This window comes from Callorhinus ursinus, unplaced genomic scaffold (genome assembly GCF_003265705.2).
Source record: "Callorhinus ursinus isolate GAN/ISIS: 27379988/994484 unplaced genomic scaffold, GSC_fseal_2.0 scaffold37, whole genome shotgun sequence".
Classification (NCBI taxonomy): Eukaryota; Metazoa; Chordata; class Mammalia; order Carnivora; family Otariidae; genus Callorhinus; species Callorhinus ursinus.
Genome location: NW_027397099.1, coordinates 5,096,225 through 5,113,913, shown reverse-complemented (window position 1 = coordinate 5,113,913; position 17,689 = coordinate 5,096,225). Strand labels below are relative to the sequence as shown.

The 17,689-nt window shown below is 40.1% G+C and overlaps 1 protein-coding gene across 2 annotated transcripts in view; it reads left to right on the top strand.

Annotated features, from left to right (window-relative positions):
* TANGO6 (transport and golgi organization 6 homolog) overlaps positions 1 to 17,689 on the top strand; it is a 194,521-nt gene that overhangs the window by 125,163 nt on the left and 51,669 nt on the right. For both annotated transcript variants that reach the window (XM_073880079.1, XM_025888967.2), the window contains exon 16: positions 14,961 to 15,112. In XM_073880079.1, the coding sequence (XP_073736180.1) occupies positions 14,961 to 15,112 (152 nt within the window). The remainder of the gene's footprint in view (positions 1 to 14,960; positions 15,113 to 17,689) is intronic.

The following is a 17,689-nucleotide window of genomic DNA, read 5'->3' as shown; positions in this document are numbered from 1 at the left end:
ATTCCTTCATTTCCCAAGGCCAACCCTGAGAAAGTAGCCCTTTAGACAAGTAAAATAGGTGATCATCCTGTTTCATTCCAGCATACAAATTAAAGTTGAGGTCTTCTTCCATGCCAGGTTCTCTGTTAATCACTTCATGTGCATGTTCTCTCATAATGCTTGAAGTGGCCCAACAAGGTGATTCTTCTTCTCTGCCATTTTATAGAAAAGGTAACAGGTTCAGAAGAGTTAGTGACTTCCCCAGGTCACACTGCTAGTTGGTGTTTGGTCTGAGCCCTTAATCACAACTGTCATAAATAAATGTTATTTGCTTTAATCAAAACTTTTATTTTAATTGATATGGAGACTATAAAAGCCAAATTATACTGTGAAAACCAGCTGCCTGATATTGGCATGAGCTCTTAGAAGCAGAATGTACATTGATGACTGCAGTAGCAACAGGGAATTAATTTCTGTAACAAAAAAATCGTGGGGCTTTTATGTTGGGAAATTGCAGGGGTCAATAAACTATAGCCCGTAGGCCAAATCCAGCCTGTTGTCTATTTTTGCGCAGCTTATAAGCAAGAATGGTTTTCACATTTTTAAATGGTTGAGGGGCTCCTGGCTGGCTCAGTCAGTAGAGCATGCATCTCTTGATCTTGGGGTTTTAAGTTCGAGCCGCATGTTGGGTGTAGAGATTACTTAAAAAATAATAATAAAATCTAAATGGTTGGGGGGAAGCAAAATAATCTTTTGTGATATAGTAAGAATATAAAATGCAAATTTCAGTGTTCATAAATAAAATTTTATTAAAACAGTCATGCATATTTGCTTATAAATAGTAGTCTGTGGCAACTTTTGCACCAAAATGACAAAAGTTGAGTAGTTACACAGAAATTGTATGGCCCTCAAAGCCAAAAGTATTTACTCTTTGGCTCTTTACAAAACAAGTCTGCTGACCTCTATTCTAAGGTAACCATTTTCCCAGCATATAAATCTGTTTCTTTGACAGCCCTTCACTACTTGCTTTTCAATTGAGTCTCTTTGGAAGTGACTCATCTTTCCAGATCATTCTTAAGTCCTTTTCCTCCCCAAATCAAGCTTTGTATTCTACTTTTAACCACAGAAGTATTACCTTTTGTAATTAGTTCTCTTTAAACATATTTGAGTAGATAGGGCGTTTCTTTTCTGAAAATCACCAACTGCAAGAATCATTGGCTCAGAAGGTACAAGATGCCATTGGCAAAGGGTCCTTTCTTCAAAGATAACAATATTAAGTATACTTGAATGCTCCAGCATTTTCTTCTGCTATTTTTATTTTCAGTGTCTTCATACTTCTTCTTATCTCACTCCCCTATTCCTATTTAGAGCAAATGAAAACATTAATTTGGATCCTTCAGTGTGTATGTGAAAGGATACAGGACAGAGAAGCACCTGATTCTCCCCTTTCTTTGCAAATCTTGAACTAGATCCTTGCATTCATTTATGACTTAATGGACTTAAAAGAGAATACACCAACAATCTAATTGAAATATAATAATCCCTTTAGAAAGAAATTGTAACTTAATTTTCCTTTTGTTTGACCTGATTTCGTAGCACTTGAGGAATGTTCTGTTAATAATTTAAACATGAAGTATATTCTCAGGCCACAGGCTTCCTGATTTGTGTTTGTCAATATTATGAGGCTAACCAACACTTGGGCATGCTTTAACGAGTTTGAACATTTATGTAGCAAATTAAATTAATTAAGTCAGTGGAAATGGTCTTAATACTTTCATCATTACAAAATTGTAAAGAGCGTCTCCATTTAAAATATCAAGTTTTTTTTTTCTTCTTTCATCTTTTAAAATAACTTGCAATAAACCTGGAACTTTTCCTTCCTTGTGATCACATTTCTGTGCTTTACTTTGTTAATTCCGCCCTTCAAGAAAATTCCACCACGTTTCTGAAGTCTGTCACTGTCTCAAGCACACTTTTCGGGAGAACTACCCTATTTGTCTTGTCAGTAACATACAGGGGTAGAGTCAGTTGTTGCAGATTTTCCTTGCAGGGTGACTTTGTGTAAACTGATAGTTTATACACCGATTGAACCAATCTTGAAGTTCAATGAGCTGATGAAATGGAATGAGTAATCTAGTTAATACCTAACTATAGAAGTCTTGGCATCTCCTATTTCAAACTTTGTTTCCGTTTTACTTTAGTTCATTGAGTTGCCAAAGATCCATTGGTACAAAGCATTTCCTGTGCATTGTTTTACTTTGTCCCAAAGATATTTATCTGTGGTTCTTATTTGCGCATCACTTTGTCATTTGAAGATAAGGAAAGAAAACGTCCTTGCGCAGGTCAAAGTGTTAGGTAGGGTCTCTACTTCTCCCAGTGCCTTCACTTAACTCTTTTTCCCTTCTCCCCTCCCATTTAAAATTTCCCTCTACAGGTCCCTACTCAGGCTTGACCATCACTAGAAAGTAATCAAATTTCAGAAATTATCTCACCATCAAATCTTTCTTGTTCCTTCCCAGCTTGTAAAAAGGAGGAGGCGGGCATATTAATATTTACTAAGGGATGGATGGCAGCCTCCTGTTGTGCTGCCCTTCTTGGGATGATTTTACATTTTTAATAGGGAGGCTGTGTAGTCCAAAGAAATGAAGTTCTAATCCTTAAGTAGACTCCGAGGCAGTACAGTTTGCTAATAGAAGAACTGTTTGGAGACGAGAAGGTCTCCCTGTCTCTCTAAAACATGCCTGGGAGGTCACTTGCACCAACAATAGCCCCACGGACAGGTTTGTTTTAATTTAATAACTTGTCCTTGGGTTACATGTAAGTCTATCAACATCTGTCTACATATAATTTACATGCAAACTATCCCTGCTTATGTGGGCTGTGTGATGAGATACAATGAAACTAGACCCAGGAAAGGGAGGGCTAAGAAGTCTGGAAATCTTTGCTAACCTTCTCATAAGTCAGGGTCATGTCTTGGTTACATTACCTTAAAAAGGATAACAGTATGAATGAAAAACCAAAAGCGGCAGATCAACAATTAGCCTTAGGGAGAAATGTGGGTCCTGACATGTAGACACCAGTAGGGGGAAATCTATCCAGGGACTACCCAGCATTCTTGCCCGGTGACTAGTGTGACCTGCCTCCCTGGCAAGCCCTATCAAGACTAGACGGTGGCTTTGGCTCCAGCACGCCGCGGTGCCCTAATATGTGCATCAAGTTGAAGGGTTCAGCAGCTTTCACAAAGCCATTTGTCAGTCATCTCCTACTGTCAGGAAATCGAAAGTATTCAGTTCTTTCCCCCTTGAATATGGGAAAGAAGAGGGGAATTTTTTGGTTCTTCTCTGGAGGCTAGAATTAATAGGATTCCCGCCCTTATACAAGACAATAAAGTGACAGGTCTGGTGATTGCCCATGGACCAGCACTGTTTTAAGGACTAAGTCCCAGGCTTCTCTTCTGCCCATGCTTTATAAGGTTAAACAGAGAGAAGAAAATTGCAAGGACTGAAATGTCAGAGATGCGGGGGGAACCAGTTGGCCACATTTATGTCCTTTGTTTCAGAACGGAAGTTCCTGCTGATCTTAATGGAAAGCCAAGTAAATGTCCTGATGGCAGTAGAAAAAACCCTCTGCCTGGAGACAGGAGCCTGGTCTTGAAAACTTGTCTGTTCTTCAGTAGCTGTGTGACCTGGGATCAGCCTGTTTTCAACTTTTCTTAACTTGTTTGTAATACAGAGTTAATAGGATTTCTTTTCTACCTACCTCAAATTTTTGTGAGGCTCTAACAAGATAATAGGCACACAGGGCTTTGCAGATAAAGAGGCTTGCAAGGGCACACAACACTGTTTTATTCCAGGGCATTTTGTGTCTGTAGCTGCATAACTCATCTTCACTAAAATCTCTCCCCTGTTCATAAAGGGCTGTGTGGGGGAGGGAAACCAAAATCAGAAAAGAGATGATTTCCCCAGAGCTGCAGGGGAAATTCAAGGCTGAAAGGTAATTGTTGTTAATAGATCAAAATTTACCTATGAGTTTTTTAATGATGAATTTCATCAAAAATTAATTGCATTTAAATTATTTAATTCTCTAAATGGCTTTTAGAGGGGAAATCCTGCCTGTCAGGATCTGCCCTGTCAATCGAATCTGCTTCTGACCTTGACAGAAATTATAATCTCTGTTGACTCTGGTCCACACATAGCAATAACTTGTATGGCATGAGATGTTACAAGCGACTGGTAGTTCTTCTGCTGTGTATCTTTCAGTAGTGAAGTAGAGTTCTGGGTTCTGAAATGGAAGAAAAATGAATAGATGTTAAGAAAGACATAATAGTGTACATGAACAGAATTAGATTTCTGTTTTGTCTCCTATTTCCTCACTGACTGGATCAGCAGCAGTATTTCTGTGAGGGCATGTGACTGTCCATGATGCTACCCCTAAGGATCACTTTAGCTCCAGAATAAATGGGAATTCAAGATGAGAGGAAAGTAGTTTCTCTCTATCCTTTTTGGTAACTAACTTAGTGAAAAAAATATTTTTAAAGATTTTATTGATTTATTAGAGAGAGAGAGCACAAGAGGGGGGAGTGTCAGAGGGGGAAGCAGACTCTCCGCTGAGCAGGTAGTCCGATGTGGGTGGGACTCGATCCTGGGACTCTGGGATCATGACCTGAGGTGAAGGCAGTCGCTTAACTTTGAGCCATCCAGGCGCCCTAATTTAGTGAAATTGTGCATGTTGTATCATTTAACTGTCTTGGACTTTTACTTTTTTTTCTCCCCAATATATCTAATATAAAAACTAAAAGTATAGAAAGTACTATTGTGGAGAGAGGAAGAGTGTACTTAAACTGGTTGGATTACAGAGGGGGTTTAAACACTGTAACTGAGACCTGGGAGCTTGCAAAGATAAGATGAAGATTCAGAGATATGCAGAGAATGACCAGTTCTCTATCGCCACTTGAGTCCGGTCCATACAGGGGAGGAAAATAAAGCGAAGAAGAGATTTGATTTAGACAAAATAAAAAAGGCTGGAGCACAAAGGTTTTTAAATATTTGCAGGAGGTCTTAACTCTCCTTGGGTTAATGTTTGTCAAATGTGGTTTGGCACAGCCATACCTAGAGATGGGATATTGGACCAAACGGCTAACTGTATACAAAGACCTCTAGGTTTAAATCTTCAATATTTTTCTTGCCTCGTTTAAGAGACTTTTGAATTACACTAAATATTAAAAAAAAAACTGATGCAGTGAATGTTAATTTAGAAGGTTTTTAAAAATGTCACTCCCTAAACTGGCAGCTCTGAAGTAGTAAAGACTGAAATTGTACTGGCACATCTTTTACTGACAAATAAGGAAGCAAAGAGCTGGCAGAAGCAATGCCATTCACAAAGCAGAGGGAAAACTCTGGGTTCTGCTTCATTGGTGGTCAAGGGCAGGATCTGGTTCCTGTATTGGGCATATCGTCAAAGAATCCGGATCCCCTGCCTCATGTTTGAGGGAAGCAGCCATTGTGATTTGTCCATGGAATTTGCCCCAAGCCTGTGGTCTCTGAGCTTTTAGAAGGCAGAAGTGTATTTTACATCTGATTCTGTTTCTGTATACCTCTTCTCTTCTAGTATGTGAAGATTTTTATATAAGTTATTTTTTTCCAGCTTTATTGTAAAATAGATTCTCTAGTCCTCCTACCCCTCCTACTTCCAAAACTTCTTTTTAAAAAGGCAGCTTTATTGAGATGTAATTCATATACCATACAATTCACCCATTTACAATGTACAGTTCAGAATTTTTTTGTGTGTTCGCAAGGTTGTGAACCATCACCACAGTCAATTTTAGGACATTTCATTACCCCAAAAGAAATTCTGTACCCATTCCCAGTCAGGCAATCACAAATATACTTTCTGTATCTAAGGATTTACTTATTGTTGTCACTTCCATTTCCATAAATAAAATCATACATATGTGGTTTTTTGTGTGACTGTGTTCTTTCACTTAATGTTTTCAGAGTTCATCTATGGTGCAGCATGTATCAGAACCTCATTCCTTTTTACTGACAAATAATATTCCACTCAATGTATATACCATATTTTTAAATTAGCTATACCAGGCGACTGTAACAAAGGGCATGCTGCTAGGTGAATATGACTGAAAATAGGCAGGGTCATATCATTGGGGCATGAAGTTAAGGATTTGAAGAGTGGGGAACCGCTAATGCAAAGTGGTTCAGCCACTTGGAAAGGCAGTTGGGCAGTTTCATATAAAACTAAACATATTCTTAGCATATAATCCAACAATCATGCTCCTTAGTATTTACCCAAATGAGCTGAAAACGTATATCTGCACAAAAACCTGCCTGTATATGTTTATAGCAGCTTAATTCATAATTGCCAAAACTTGGAAGCAACCAAAATGTCCTTCGGTAGGTGATTGGATAAATAAATTATAGTATACCCAGACAGTGGAATGTCTTCAGCACATAAAAGAAATGAGCTATAGGGTGCCTGGGTGGCTCAGTCGTTAAGCGTCTGCCTTCGGCTCAGGTCATGATCCCAGGGTCCTGGGATCGAGTCCCACATCGGGCTCCCTGCTCGGCAGGAAGCCTGCTTCTCCCTCTCCCACTCCCCCGCTTGTGTTCCTGCTCTCACTGTCTCTCTCTGTCAAGTAAATAAATAAAATCTTTAAAAAAAAAAATGAGCTATCAAGCTATGAAAAGACATGGAGAAACCTTAAAAGCCTATTACTAAGTGAAAGAAGCCAAGTCTACATACACTATGATATTGTTGGAACAATAGGACATTCTGGAAAAGGCAAAACTATAGAGACAGTAAGATCGGTAGTTGCCAGGGGTTAGCCCAGAGGGAGAGATGGGGATGAGAGATGAGGCAGAGCACAGAGGAGCTTTAGGTCAGTGAAGCTCTCCTGTATGATACTATAATGCTGGATACATGTCCTTATACATTTGTCAACCCATGCAGTTGTACAACACCAGAGTGAACCTTAATGTAAACTGTGGGCTTTGGATGATAATGCTGTGTTCGTATCGGTCCATCATTTGAAACAAATGTCTGGTTCTGGTGCAGGATGTTGCTAGTGGGGGAATCTGGGGAAAGAGAGGGAAGGAAGTATATGGGAACTCTGTACTTTCTGCCCAATTTTGCTGTGAACCTAAAACTGCTCTAAAAAATAAAGTCTATTAAAAAAAAGGGGGGGCATTATCAGGGGCACCTGGCTGACTCACTCAGTAGAATGTGACTCTTGATCTCAGGGTCATGAGGTCAAGCCCCACATTGGGCTCCATGCTGGGAGTGGAGCTTACTTAAAAAAAAATTATTGGAAGAACAAAATCTCCTTCATCTCTCAGTCTCTAGTGCCCTATGGAATCCCTTGCCCATAGTAGTACATATTAAATGTTTTCATTAAATTGGCTAGTGGGAAGGGCCTTTCTCAAAATGAAGCCTGGAGATTAAATTCTGATATATTTTAGGGATCTGTGAATTCTCTAAAAGAATTTTTTAAATGTTGCATTTTCATGTTACTGATAATTTTGAATCACCTGGATTCACATTATAATCAAGTCGCACTGCACAATTTCAGTGCCCGTGTTTGTGTTTAAGAAACACTGGACTAAAACATTACTCAGAATGCATATAAACTTCTGATTACAGAGGAGTGCTGGCTGTAAGTGATCGTTCGATCTTTGAAAAATATAACTGGTTTTACTCAGCAATACCTTAACCAGCAGGACAGGATATTTCTTTTTTTTTTTTTTTAAAGATTTTATGTATTTATTTCAGAGAGAGAGAGAATGAGAGATAGTACGAGAGGGAAGAGGGTCAGAGGGAGAAGCAGGCTCCCCGCTGAGCAGGGAGCCCGATGTGGGACTCGATCCCGGGACTCCAGGATCACGACCTGAGCCGAAGGCAGTCGCTTAACCGACGGAGCCACCCAGGCGCCCCTGGACAGGATATTTCTTAGTTGCTTCCTATCGGTAGATAGAATAGAGTACGTAGGAATGGTTGTACCTGCGTTCATTTCTCTGCCTCCAAATTTTTTTTTTTAATTAAAAGGAAAGGACAGAAGGGAGGAAAGAAAGAAGGAATAGAGGAGTCCCCCAGACATTAATAGTGGAGCTTTAATAAGCTGGTGTAAGGATTTGGCCAAGGGTGGCATTTTCTTTCTCACTCACCTTTTCTCAATTTCACTTTTAAGAGCTGTTTCAGTTAACAAGGGGAATGGTTGAGCCCTTGAAATCAGCAGGTCCCCTGGCTCCAGAAGTGATTCTGTTAATTCAGATTTGATAGCATTCTTCTACACTGCATTCTAGAGTCTCTTGTTGCAAGTCATCTCAGCTCTTCTGTGAAAGAAGACGGGATCTCATAAATGAATCTATCAGTGTGGACTTGAAAGTTCCATTGAAAAGCTTGATAAAAATCTTCCAAATCCTAATATATGAAAAGAATCTTTTCACATAGATGATAATTGATACAGGTAAGTCATAGGTTAAAAAATTTTCCATTTCTCTTTTCACTATGCACTTGATTTTTCACCTTCCGAAGCAACTCATTCTTATCAAGTTTGTTCAAACAAATCTAGATCCTTCACTTGCTTTCTTGAACACACAGCTGTGTGTTTCTCAGGTTGATTATTGCTGACTTCCTGAGAAGAATATGGAAATGCAAATAGCCAGGTGTTGTCATCATCATTGCACAAAGTAGAAGTTATTAGAGCTGAACGAAGATAAACCTCTCTGACTAGTATCTACTTGAGTAAGTTTCTAAAAGTGAGCTTGAATTTACTGTGTTCATTTCCCTGAAGCCAGTCAGAAATGGCTGAGGAAAAGATGGTGGTCTCTCTAACTTCAGTTCTCATGGGTATCTCTTAGTCTAAATATTGTAGTCTGTAGTGAGTACTTTCTGAATATGGGGGTGAGGAAAATCAGAAATCAATACCATTTTTTGTAAAAGCCGTATAATATGCATATTTTTAAGGGGACAACGTAACAGGATGTTAATATTCGCTCTTGCCGGGGGCGAGTATGTGCTATCTTTTTTTTTTTTTTTAAGATTTTATTTATTTATTCATGAGAGACAGAGAGAGAGAAGCAGAGGGAGAAGCAGGCTCCCCACTGAGCAGGGAGCCCGATGCGGGACTCGATCCCAGGACCCCGGGATCATGACCCGAGCCGAAGGCAGATGCCCAACCATCTGAGCCACCCAGGCGCCCAGCTATGTGCTATCTTAAAGACAAAAGGTGAATTAGGATTTTGGAATCTTGTGGTTCAAATAAGTTTCAACTGAAGCAACGAGAACATCTCATCTGGATAAAGAAGAATACAAAAAAAAAAAAACCAACAACCCCCCAAAAAAACAAAAAAACAAACCCTAAACCCAACCCTTCTGGATGGGATAATTGAGGTTTTATTGCTTAATCAGAAACTAAGGAATAGTAGCAGGTGTCCCAGAGCCCAAGGTTTTAGTTCATAATGAAATGGGTTAGTCAATAGTTGCGAAATATACTCAGCATATAACCCCTTCACATGAACTACTACTGTAAATAGTTACTCACCTTTTTTTTTTTAATAGGTTGGCACATGTATAAGGATGACTTAGCTCTTTGGAAAAGTCGTGTGTGTGTGTGTGTGTGTGTGTGTATACGCACTGTCTTAAGTTCGTTTGGGCAAATTTAACTTTTCTGGCTTTGTATTGATAGACATTGAACTGACATAGAAATGCTCTACAATTTTTTTTAAGGTTTTTTTTTTTTTTAGTAATCTCTGTACCCAATGTGGGGCTTGAACTCACGACCCCAAGATCAAGAGTTGCATGCTCTTCCAACTGAGCCAGCCAGGTGCTCCAAAGTGCTCTATAATTTTAAAGAACATTCCAGTTTTCATATTATATGTTAGAATGGTTTTGGGTGCAGATAACAGAAACTCCCAACTCAACTGGCTTTAAACAGTAAGGAATGAATCATTGCACAAAACAAAAAGTCCAGGACTGGTTAATTTTTTGGCTTCATGATATCATTCAAGACCCAGATTCCTTTCATTTTTCTGCTCTGCCAACCTCAGCTATTGACTTCATCCTCTGGTCCCTCATGGTTTCAGGTTGGCTGCAGTAACCCTAAGGTGTTGTCATAGCAGAGATAAAATGTCTTCAGCAGATTTTCTTTCACACCTCATTGTTCAGACTGGGTCACATGCCCATACATAAACCAATTAAGGCAAGGGGATGTGTCTACCATGATTCACTTAGACCCTTGAAGACATTAGCCTGAATCACATAATCACATGGGTGATGGCTGGGGCAGGGGGGATGGTGGATACATGAACAAAATTGAACAGAAATAGTGCTCTTTGCAAGGAAGAATGGGAGAATGCCAATGAGATATGCATAATAAAATGTGACATATAGGGATCCCTAAAGCTAAAATTAAGAACCCTTTATGTAGGATCTTGCAAATCTCTGCCTGTGTCAAATTGCAGCCCTGAAAGCTATATTCTCTGACTACATGCATTCATTTTGTTCTACATAGAAACCTGGTCAGGACTGACCCCCAACCTGGAGACTAGAATCCAGTACAGTCTTGAGAAACTAGCTACATGGCATGGTAGGAGTTAAGGGGAGGGAGGATTAATCAGAGGCAAGCAGTGGCCCCCAGGAAGTGGGAGCAGAGACGTAGATCCATGAAGGAGAGCAGGATCTAGCAAGGGTGTGACAAATGGAGGCTGTGTATGTGAGCTCTAAGGGAGATCAGGTTGCAGAGAACCTGACGACAGAGCGCTTTGAGAAATGCAAAGCGAATACAGTGTTCCAGCTCTTCTAGCCCCAAACCTGACAACAAAGAAGTGCGTGGCACAGAGCCCACTGACGGGGTACAGTGCAGGGCTCTTGAGATGCTAGCTTTCCTCTGGGCTGGCTCTTCTGGGTTCTTAGGTGTTCTTGGGAATGGGATTGGTGGAGCATGCAGTTAAATGGATGCTCATTTTGAAAGTAGTAATGAAGCTCAGGCAGGGCAGGAATTTATATACATGGAATGTTAAATTGTGGTTTTGTTAATGTACTACTGTGTCCTTTTACGGCAGGTCAGGATAAGAAACAACTCTATGATATCTACACTGAATATCAAACTTCTGTTGTCCATTTACTCTTCACTGTCCTCCACAGTCTTCATGACTTGTTCCTTCAGGTCTTCTCCTCTAAGAGCTGTTCCCTGGGCCCTCATCTGTAGCTCTCAGTCTTCCCCCACCCTTTCTACCCCCACACACCTTTCTTTTTTTACCTCATAGCCCTTTCTGCTACAGGAAAATTTATTTACCGTTTCTTGACTTCCCCCCCCCCCCAGAAGTAGGCTTCATGAAGATGGGACCTTTACTTTCTTGCTCATGTTTTACTACGTCCAGACTGAGAACATACTTGTAGTAATGTAGCTACTCAGTTAAGATTTGCTGGATGAGGGGAGCCTTGCTGGCCCAGTCAGTAGAGCATGTGACCCTTGATCTTGGGGTCGTGAATTCGAGCCCCATGTTGGGGGCAGAGTTTACTAAAAAAACAAATAAAACAGAACAAAAAAACACTTAAAAAGACAAAGGTGAATTGGCTGGACGAATTAATGAGATACCTCTTGATGTTCTTCCTAAAATTTTTCTCAAGGACTGTGTGTTTCTTGTTTATGATTGGATCCCCTGGCCTACTGTACTGCCTAGCACATGATTCCTTTTCTTTACCACTCATTTTTAACTCTAAATCCCTACGTTGGTAAGCATTCACTTGTTTGTTATCTGCTCTTACCTTTCATCCTGCAATTTCCCCTCCTTTCGGATTTCCAAACTGTGCCTTCCTTCCCAACAAGGAAACTTCATTCCTTTCACGGCAGTAGCCTCCCTCCAGGGATGGTAAATGTGTGCTCCTCCTTTCCAGTCTCCTGAATGACTAAACCAAACATGACCCATTAACTCATAGATTCTTTTTTTTTTTTAAGATTTTTTAATTTATTTGACAGAGACACAGTGAGAGAGGGAACACAAGCAGGGGGAGCAGCAGACAGAGGGAGAAGCAGGCTTCCCGCCGAGCAGGGAGCCCGATGTGGGGCTCGATCCCAGGACCCTGGGATCATGACCTGAGCCGAAGGCAGACGCTTAACGACTGAGCCACCCAGGCGCCCAACTCATAGATTCTTAAAACTGGAAGGGGCCAGAGAGATTGGTCTTGTCTAAGTGCCTTATCTCTAGCTGGTCCAGAGAGGGGAAACAGATTGCCCAAAGTCACACTGCTAATTGATAGCAGGGCCAAAACTAGAATACCCATCTCTCTTTTTTTTTTTTTTTTTTGAGATTTATTTATTTGAGAGAGAGAGAGATTGTGCAAGCAGGGTCGGGGTAGAAGGAGAGGGAGAGAATCTCAATCAGACTCCCTGCCAAGCACAGAGCTCAACCCAGGGCTTGATCTCAGGACCCTGAGGTCATGACCCAAGCTGAAATCAAGAGTCAGACACTTAACCAACTGAGCCACCCAAGTGCCCCCAGAGCACACATCTCTTAACTCTCACACTACAGAACGAGCAAGTTCCTTTCTAACTCCAGAAAGGAAAAGTACTACAACAAAAGTAGAAACATATGTTTTCCTCTTAGTTGGACATATCTTAAGTACAATCAGTATATCATAGGAGTTAAGTGTCAAACTACCAAACTTTGATCTTGGGTATATTTACTCTGTGGACAAGATTTTTAAACCTTCTCTTTGGGGACGCCTGGGTGGCTCAGTCGGTTAAGCATCTCCCTTCGGCTCAGGTCATGATCTCCAGGTCCTGGAATCAAGCCCTGCATCAGGCTCCTTGCTCAATGCGGAGTCTGCTTCTTCTTCTCCCTCTGCCCCTCCCCGCAACCCCACTCATGCTCTCTCTCTCTCAAATAAATAAATAAAATCTTAAAAAAATAAACCTTCTCTTTTACTATATCCTTCTTATTATTTTTCCATACATTTGTATATTTCATACATTTTAATCTGTACATTTGGTTTGTTAATAGTGAGAGAAGTTGCATGTGTGCATTTTACGTACACAAATGGAATGATACTGGTTCTATTAGTTCCTTTTGCTTTAATAGTGTCTTAAGGGACCTTTCCATATTAGTGCATATAATTCTGTCATTTTTTTTAATGACTGCATCGTATTCTGTAATACATATGTTTATTTAACCACTTCCATATTAGTTAATATTTAATTAAATTTTTCTCATTTTTCACTATTAACAATTCTGCAGTAAAAGCTTTAAGCAGATACCCTTGTGCATATATGTGGCTACTTCTTCAGGACTGATATTCAGAAATACAAATACTAGGTCTAAGAGTAGGCACAAAGTCCCCTGTGTTCTATTCTGGAAATAGGCTATAGCTGAGTTACCACTGACTCAATTTCTGTAATATGTGTTAATGTTAACTGGGCAGAGGGTGAGTCTTTGCCCAGAGTATATTAGGAACTGGGAGCATTTTAGAGAAGTTTCTCCTTCATCTTTAATCTTATTGTATGGAAAATACATTGTGTTCCTGACCCTGAGGGAAAAGAAAATCAAGACAAGCCGCCTCCTCCTCCCCATTCCAGAGTGACTGAGATGAGTGAAATTGGGCTCTCCGAGCAACCTCTGCTTGATTCTCTGCTGGCATTTGGGCATTGAGCACACAGTGCTGTAATTGTTGGTACTTATCCGTTTGTACCCACCTCCTAAACTTTGGGCTTCTTAGAGGGTAAAGATTATGTTTCTATATTTTATCCCTAGAACATGAGCATGATACCTAGCACGTAATTTTGTTTTGTTGAATAAATTAATGAATTCAATTCAATGTTAGCATTTGTTGAGTACCTAGCACATACAAAGATTACTAAGAACTGATGGAAACAAAGTTCTACCCTAGAGGAATTTATGGTCTAATGAGAGAGGCTGCAAACATGTGGGAATCAAGGCATTAGTGACACTTGTGATTTAAGCCAAAGTAATTTAAGTTCAAAGAACTGTGGGACTTCCCAGGAGGACTAATTAAGGCCAACTGAGGAAGGTTTCTTAAAGGATGTGGCTTTTGAGCTGAGCCTGATAGGCCAAGTTGGTGGGGTTTTTGTTGTGTGTGTTTGTGATTCATCATTTTGATGATTAAGAATAGAAAAAATAGATGACTATAAACAATGCTTCAGAAACCATTTTGTCACCTTATTAATATCATGTAGCCTTAGGGCCACAAAAAAGCTAAAGGTGGAGTGTTATACTTGGGTTCTGGAACTAGAGCCTCAGGAACCTAGATCAGGACAAAACAGCTTTAGCTCTTGGCATACCTGTGGAGGAAGACGTTGTTTCCATATATAAAATGACAATTCTGAATGTCTTAGTGTGCTATTTCTCCTCTCTTCAAATAAAACAAAAACCTCTTTTGACCCCCGCTTCCTTGACCAGCTGCCACCCACTTTCCTTGATCTGCTTTGCTGAAAAACTCCTTAAGTGATCTTTCCATCTGCAGTTCTTGCATTCACTTACAGTCACTTCTCTCGTGCTCTCACCCCTGCCAGTCCATCAAAACCATTCTCGTCAGGGTCAACAGTGACCTCATTGTCACTCAGTCTTATGGTCAATCATTAGTCTTCTTCCTACGTGACATTGAATATTCTCCCAGAGCATGATTTCTAATGGTTAAGCAAGTACTCTGAAAGTATAAAATACCATACAATATACCATGATAGTATCATTATTCTTTCTTTAAAAAAAAAAAGAAAAGATTTTATTTGTTTATTTGAGAGAGGGAGAGAGAGTATGAGCTGGGGGAGGGGCAGAGGGAGAGGCAGACTCCTGCTGAGTAGGGAGCCCGACATGGGGCTCCATCCCAGGACTCTGGGATCATGAGCTGAAGTCAGATGCTTAACTGACTGAGCCACCCAGGTGCCCCTCATTATTCCTTCTTTAAGAACTTGAAAATTTATTTTTAAAGATTTTGATTTTTTTTTTCTTCTATAGGGGACATGGTCTCAAAATACAGAGAACCTTTGATCCACACCTTCCTGAGGGGTGCAAGAGATCCAGATAGTGCTCACAGGGCCAGCAGCTTATCGAACCTTGGAGAACTGTGCCAGAGGCTGGACTTCCTGCTGGGCTCCGTGGTTCATGAGGTGATACATATTGATTCCTCTCTCTAAAACTTGTTTTTTTCTTGGACCTATGATATAGCTGGGGATTGGGAATCAGATCTGTGTTTTTTTTCCAGATCAGATAAGTTATTGAACCTCCCTTGGCCTCACTAATCTTGTATGTATATTGAAAGTTCTATTCATAAGAATTTTTTTATTGCAAGTGACAGGAAGTCACCTTAATTTGCCTTATGCATTAAAAGAGGATTTGTTATAAAGATTCCAAGATAGCTAACAGAGTTGAAGACACCTCAAGCAAGAGCAGATGGAACTTAACCCTGGGTCTGTGGGCCATCTGTGAGTTTCATCTCTCTTCACAGAAAAATCTCAGGCAAATATTCTAACTGGCCCTCTTTGGTCAGAGGTGGGGGATGAGGTTATTTACCCCAAAAGACTAATTAAGTTCTATGTTTTGTTGACCACTTTACACCCAGTACTTGGTACATAGTACATAAAAGTTGAATGGGCAGCCCTAATAATAGCCATGCGGGATGTTGGCACTGGACACTCCTGGTTTTAGAGTTTCTGAGTTGATGAAATGGGCGTCTTGCTCTTGTCCTCTGTGAACATCTTCCTCTAGCCTCTTAGGTTTTATATTTGCCCTTGTTTTTATTTAGTCATCAATATATTAATATATGTCTTGACTGTCTACTGTGTGCTAGGCACTCTGCTATTTAAAGATGATACTGGACAGAAAAAGACTAGTTAATATGTGGCCAGGAATCTTTTTATGACCAACGCACTTGACTGTCTTAAATCTTTATTTGGAAGAAGATGGCTTGTAAGTTATAACTATATAAATAAAACATGGTTTATATTTATTTTTTATCTGTGAGAGATCAGATTTCTCATATAGAGCACATAACTTTCCTCCAACAAAAACTTACGAAACTGTAATAATTCTGGCTCCTTCTATAGTATTCAGTATGCTAAGGCTGACCATTTTGAACAGCAAATATGAAGAAGTTCCTAGTGAGAAGGAATTTTCTTTGATATCTCACGATTGTGTCTTACGAATAAGCAGAGAAATACATTCATGGATATATGCATACACTTGAATTTATGGCATTTCCTGATTCCTGAGCTTTATAGGTTTTGTTTTATTGATAATAAAGGCTATTCATGTCCTTAAATTCCAACTTCAGACTTTTAAGAAATTTATCCATCAGTCATTTCCTCTTCTTTAGCTCTTCCATGAGGGACACACCCCTATTCCCAATTTTTTATACTTTTTTCTTTTTTTTTTAAGTTTTTATTTAAATTCCAGTTAACATACAGTGTAGTATTAGTTTCAGGTGTAAAATTAATGATTCAGCGCTTAGATACAACACCTGGTGCTCATCACAAAAAGTGCCCTCCTTAATCCCCATCACCTATTTATATATCTTTTTTTAATAACTTAGAAATAATGATTATTGGGGCGCCTGGGTGGCTCAGTTGTTAAGCGTCTGCCTTCAGCTCAGGTCATGTTCCCAGGGTCCCGGGATCGAGTCCCACATTGGGCTCCCTGCTCAATGGGGAGCCTGCTTCTCCCTCTCTCACTCCCCCTGCTTGGGTTCCCTCTTTTGCTGTCTCTCTTTCTGTCAAATAAATAAATAAAACAAATCTTAAAAAAAAAAGAAAAAGAAATAATGATTATTACCAACTTCAAACCTTAGAGTACTCTAATGTATGTGAACCATTAGGTACCTGATCTTCCGTGGTTTTGGATGGTGCTTAGCAAATCTCTTGTCCTTTAGTATATGAACTTGTAACACTTAAGAGAAGGCATTTGCAGGTCTATTTTATTATATTATCTAAAGATTTTAGCCTGTTATAACTTCTCTGGGTCAAATATTGAAGTGGTTCCCGCATTTTTTCTCTTTACTCGGTCTCTTCACATGACTCAACCCAAACTGAACCATAAATCGTGATCTGAATCAAACCCAAATATTGTTTTTAAAGATTATTTATTTATTAGAGAGCAAGCGAGAGAGAAACAGCATGAGAGGGGAGAGGGTCAGAGGGAGAAGCAGGCTCCCCGCCGAGCTGGGAGCCCGATGTGGGACTTGATCCCAGGAGTCCGGGATCACGACCTGAGCCGAAGGCAGTCGGCTTAACCAACTGAGCCACCCAGGCACCCCAAACCCAAATATTATCATTATCTTTTTTTTTTTTAGAGAGAGAGTGAGCATGGGGATGGGGGAGGGACAGAAGACTAAATATTATTTTTAATAACAGCTTTATTGAGGGGTGCCTGGGTGGCTCAGTTGGTTAAGCATCTACCCGCAGCTTAGGTCATGATCCCAGGGCCCTGGTATTGAGCCCCTCATCGGGCTCCCTGCTCAGTGGGGAGCCTGCTTCTCCCTCTCCCTCTGCTCCTCCCCACCACTCATGTTCTCTCTCTGTCTCTCTCTCTCTCTCTCTCAAATAAATAAGTCTGGAAAAAACAAACAAAAAAAAAACCTTATCCCAGATCTCCTGGTGGATCAGTTCAGGTTTGACAGGATTCCATACATTTTCTAAAACCAGTGACCCCAAACAGTACCTGAACCTCATTGTCTATGAAGCAAAAAACAA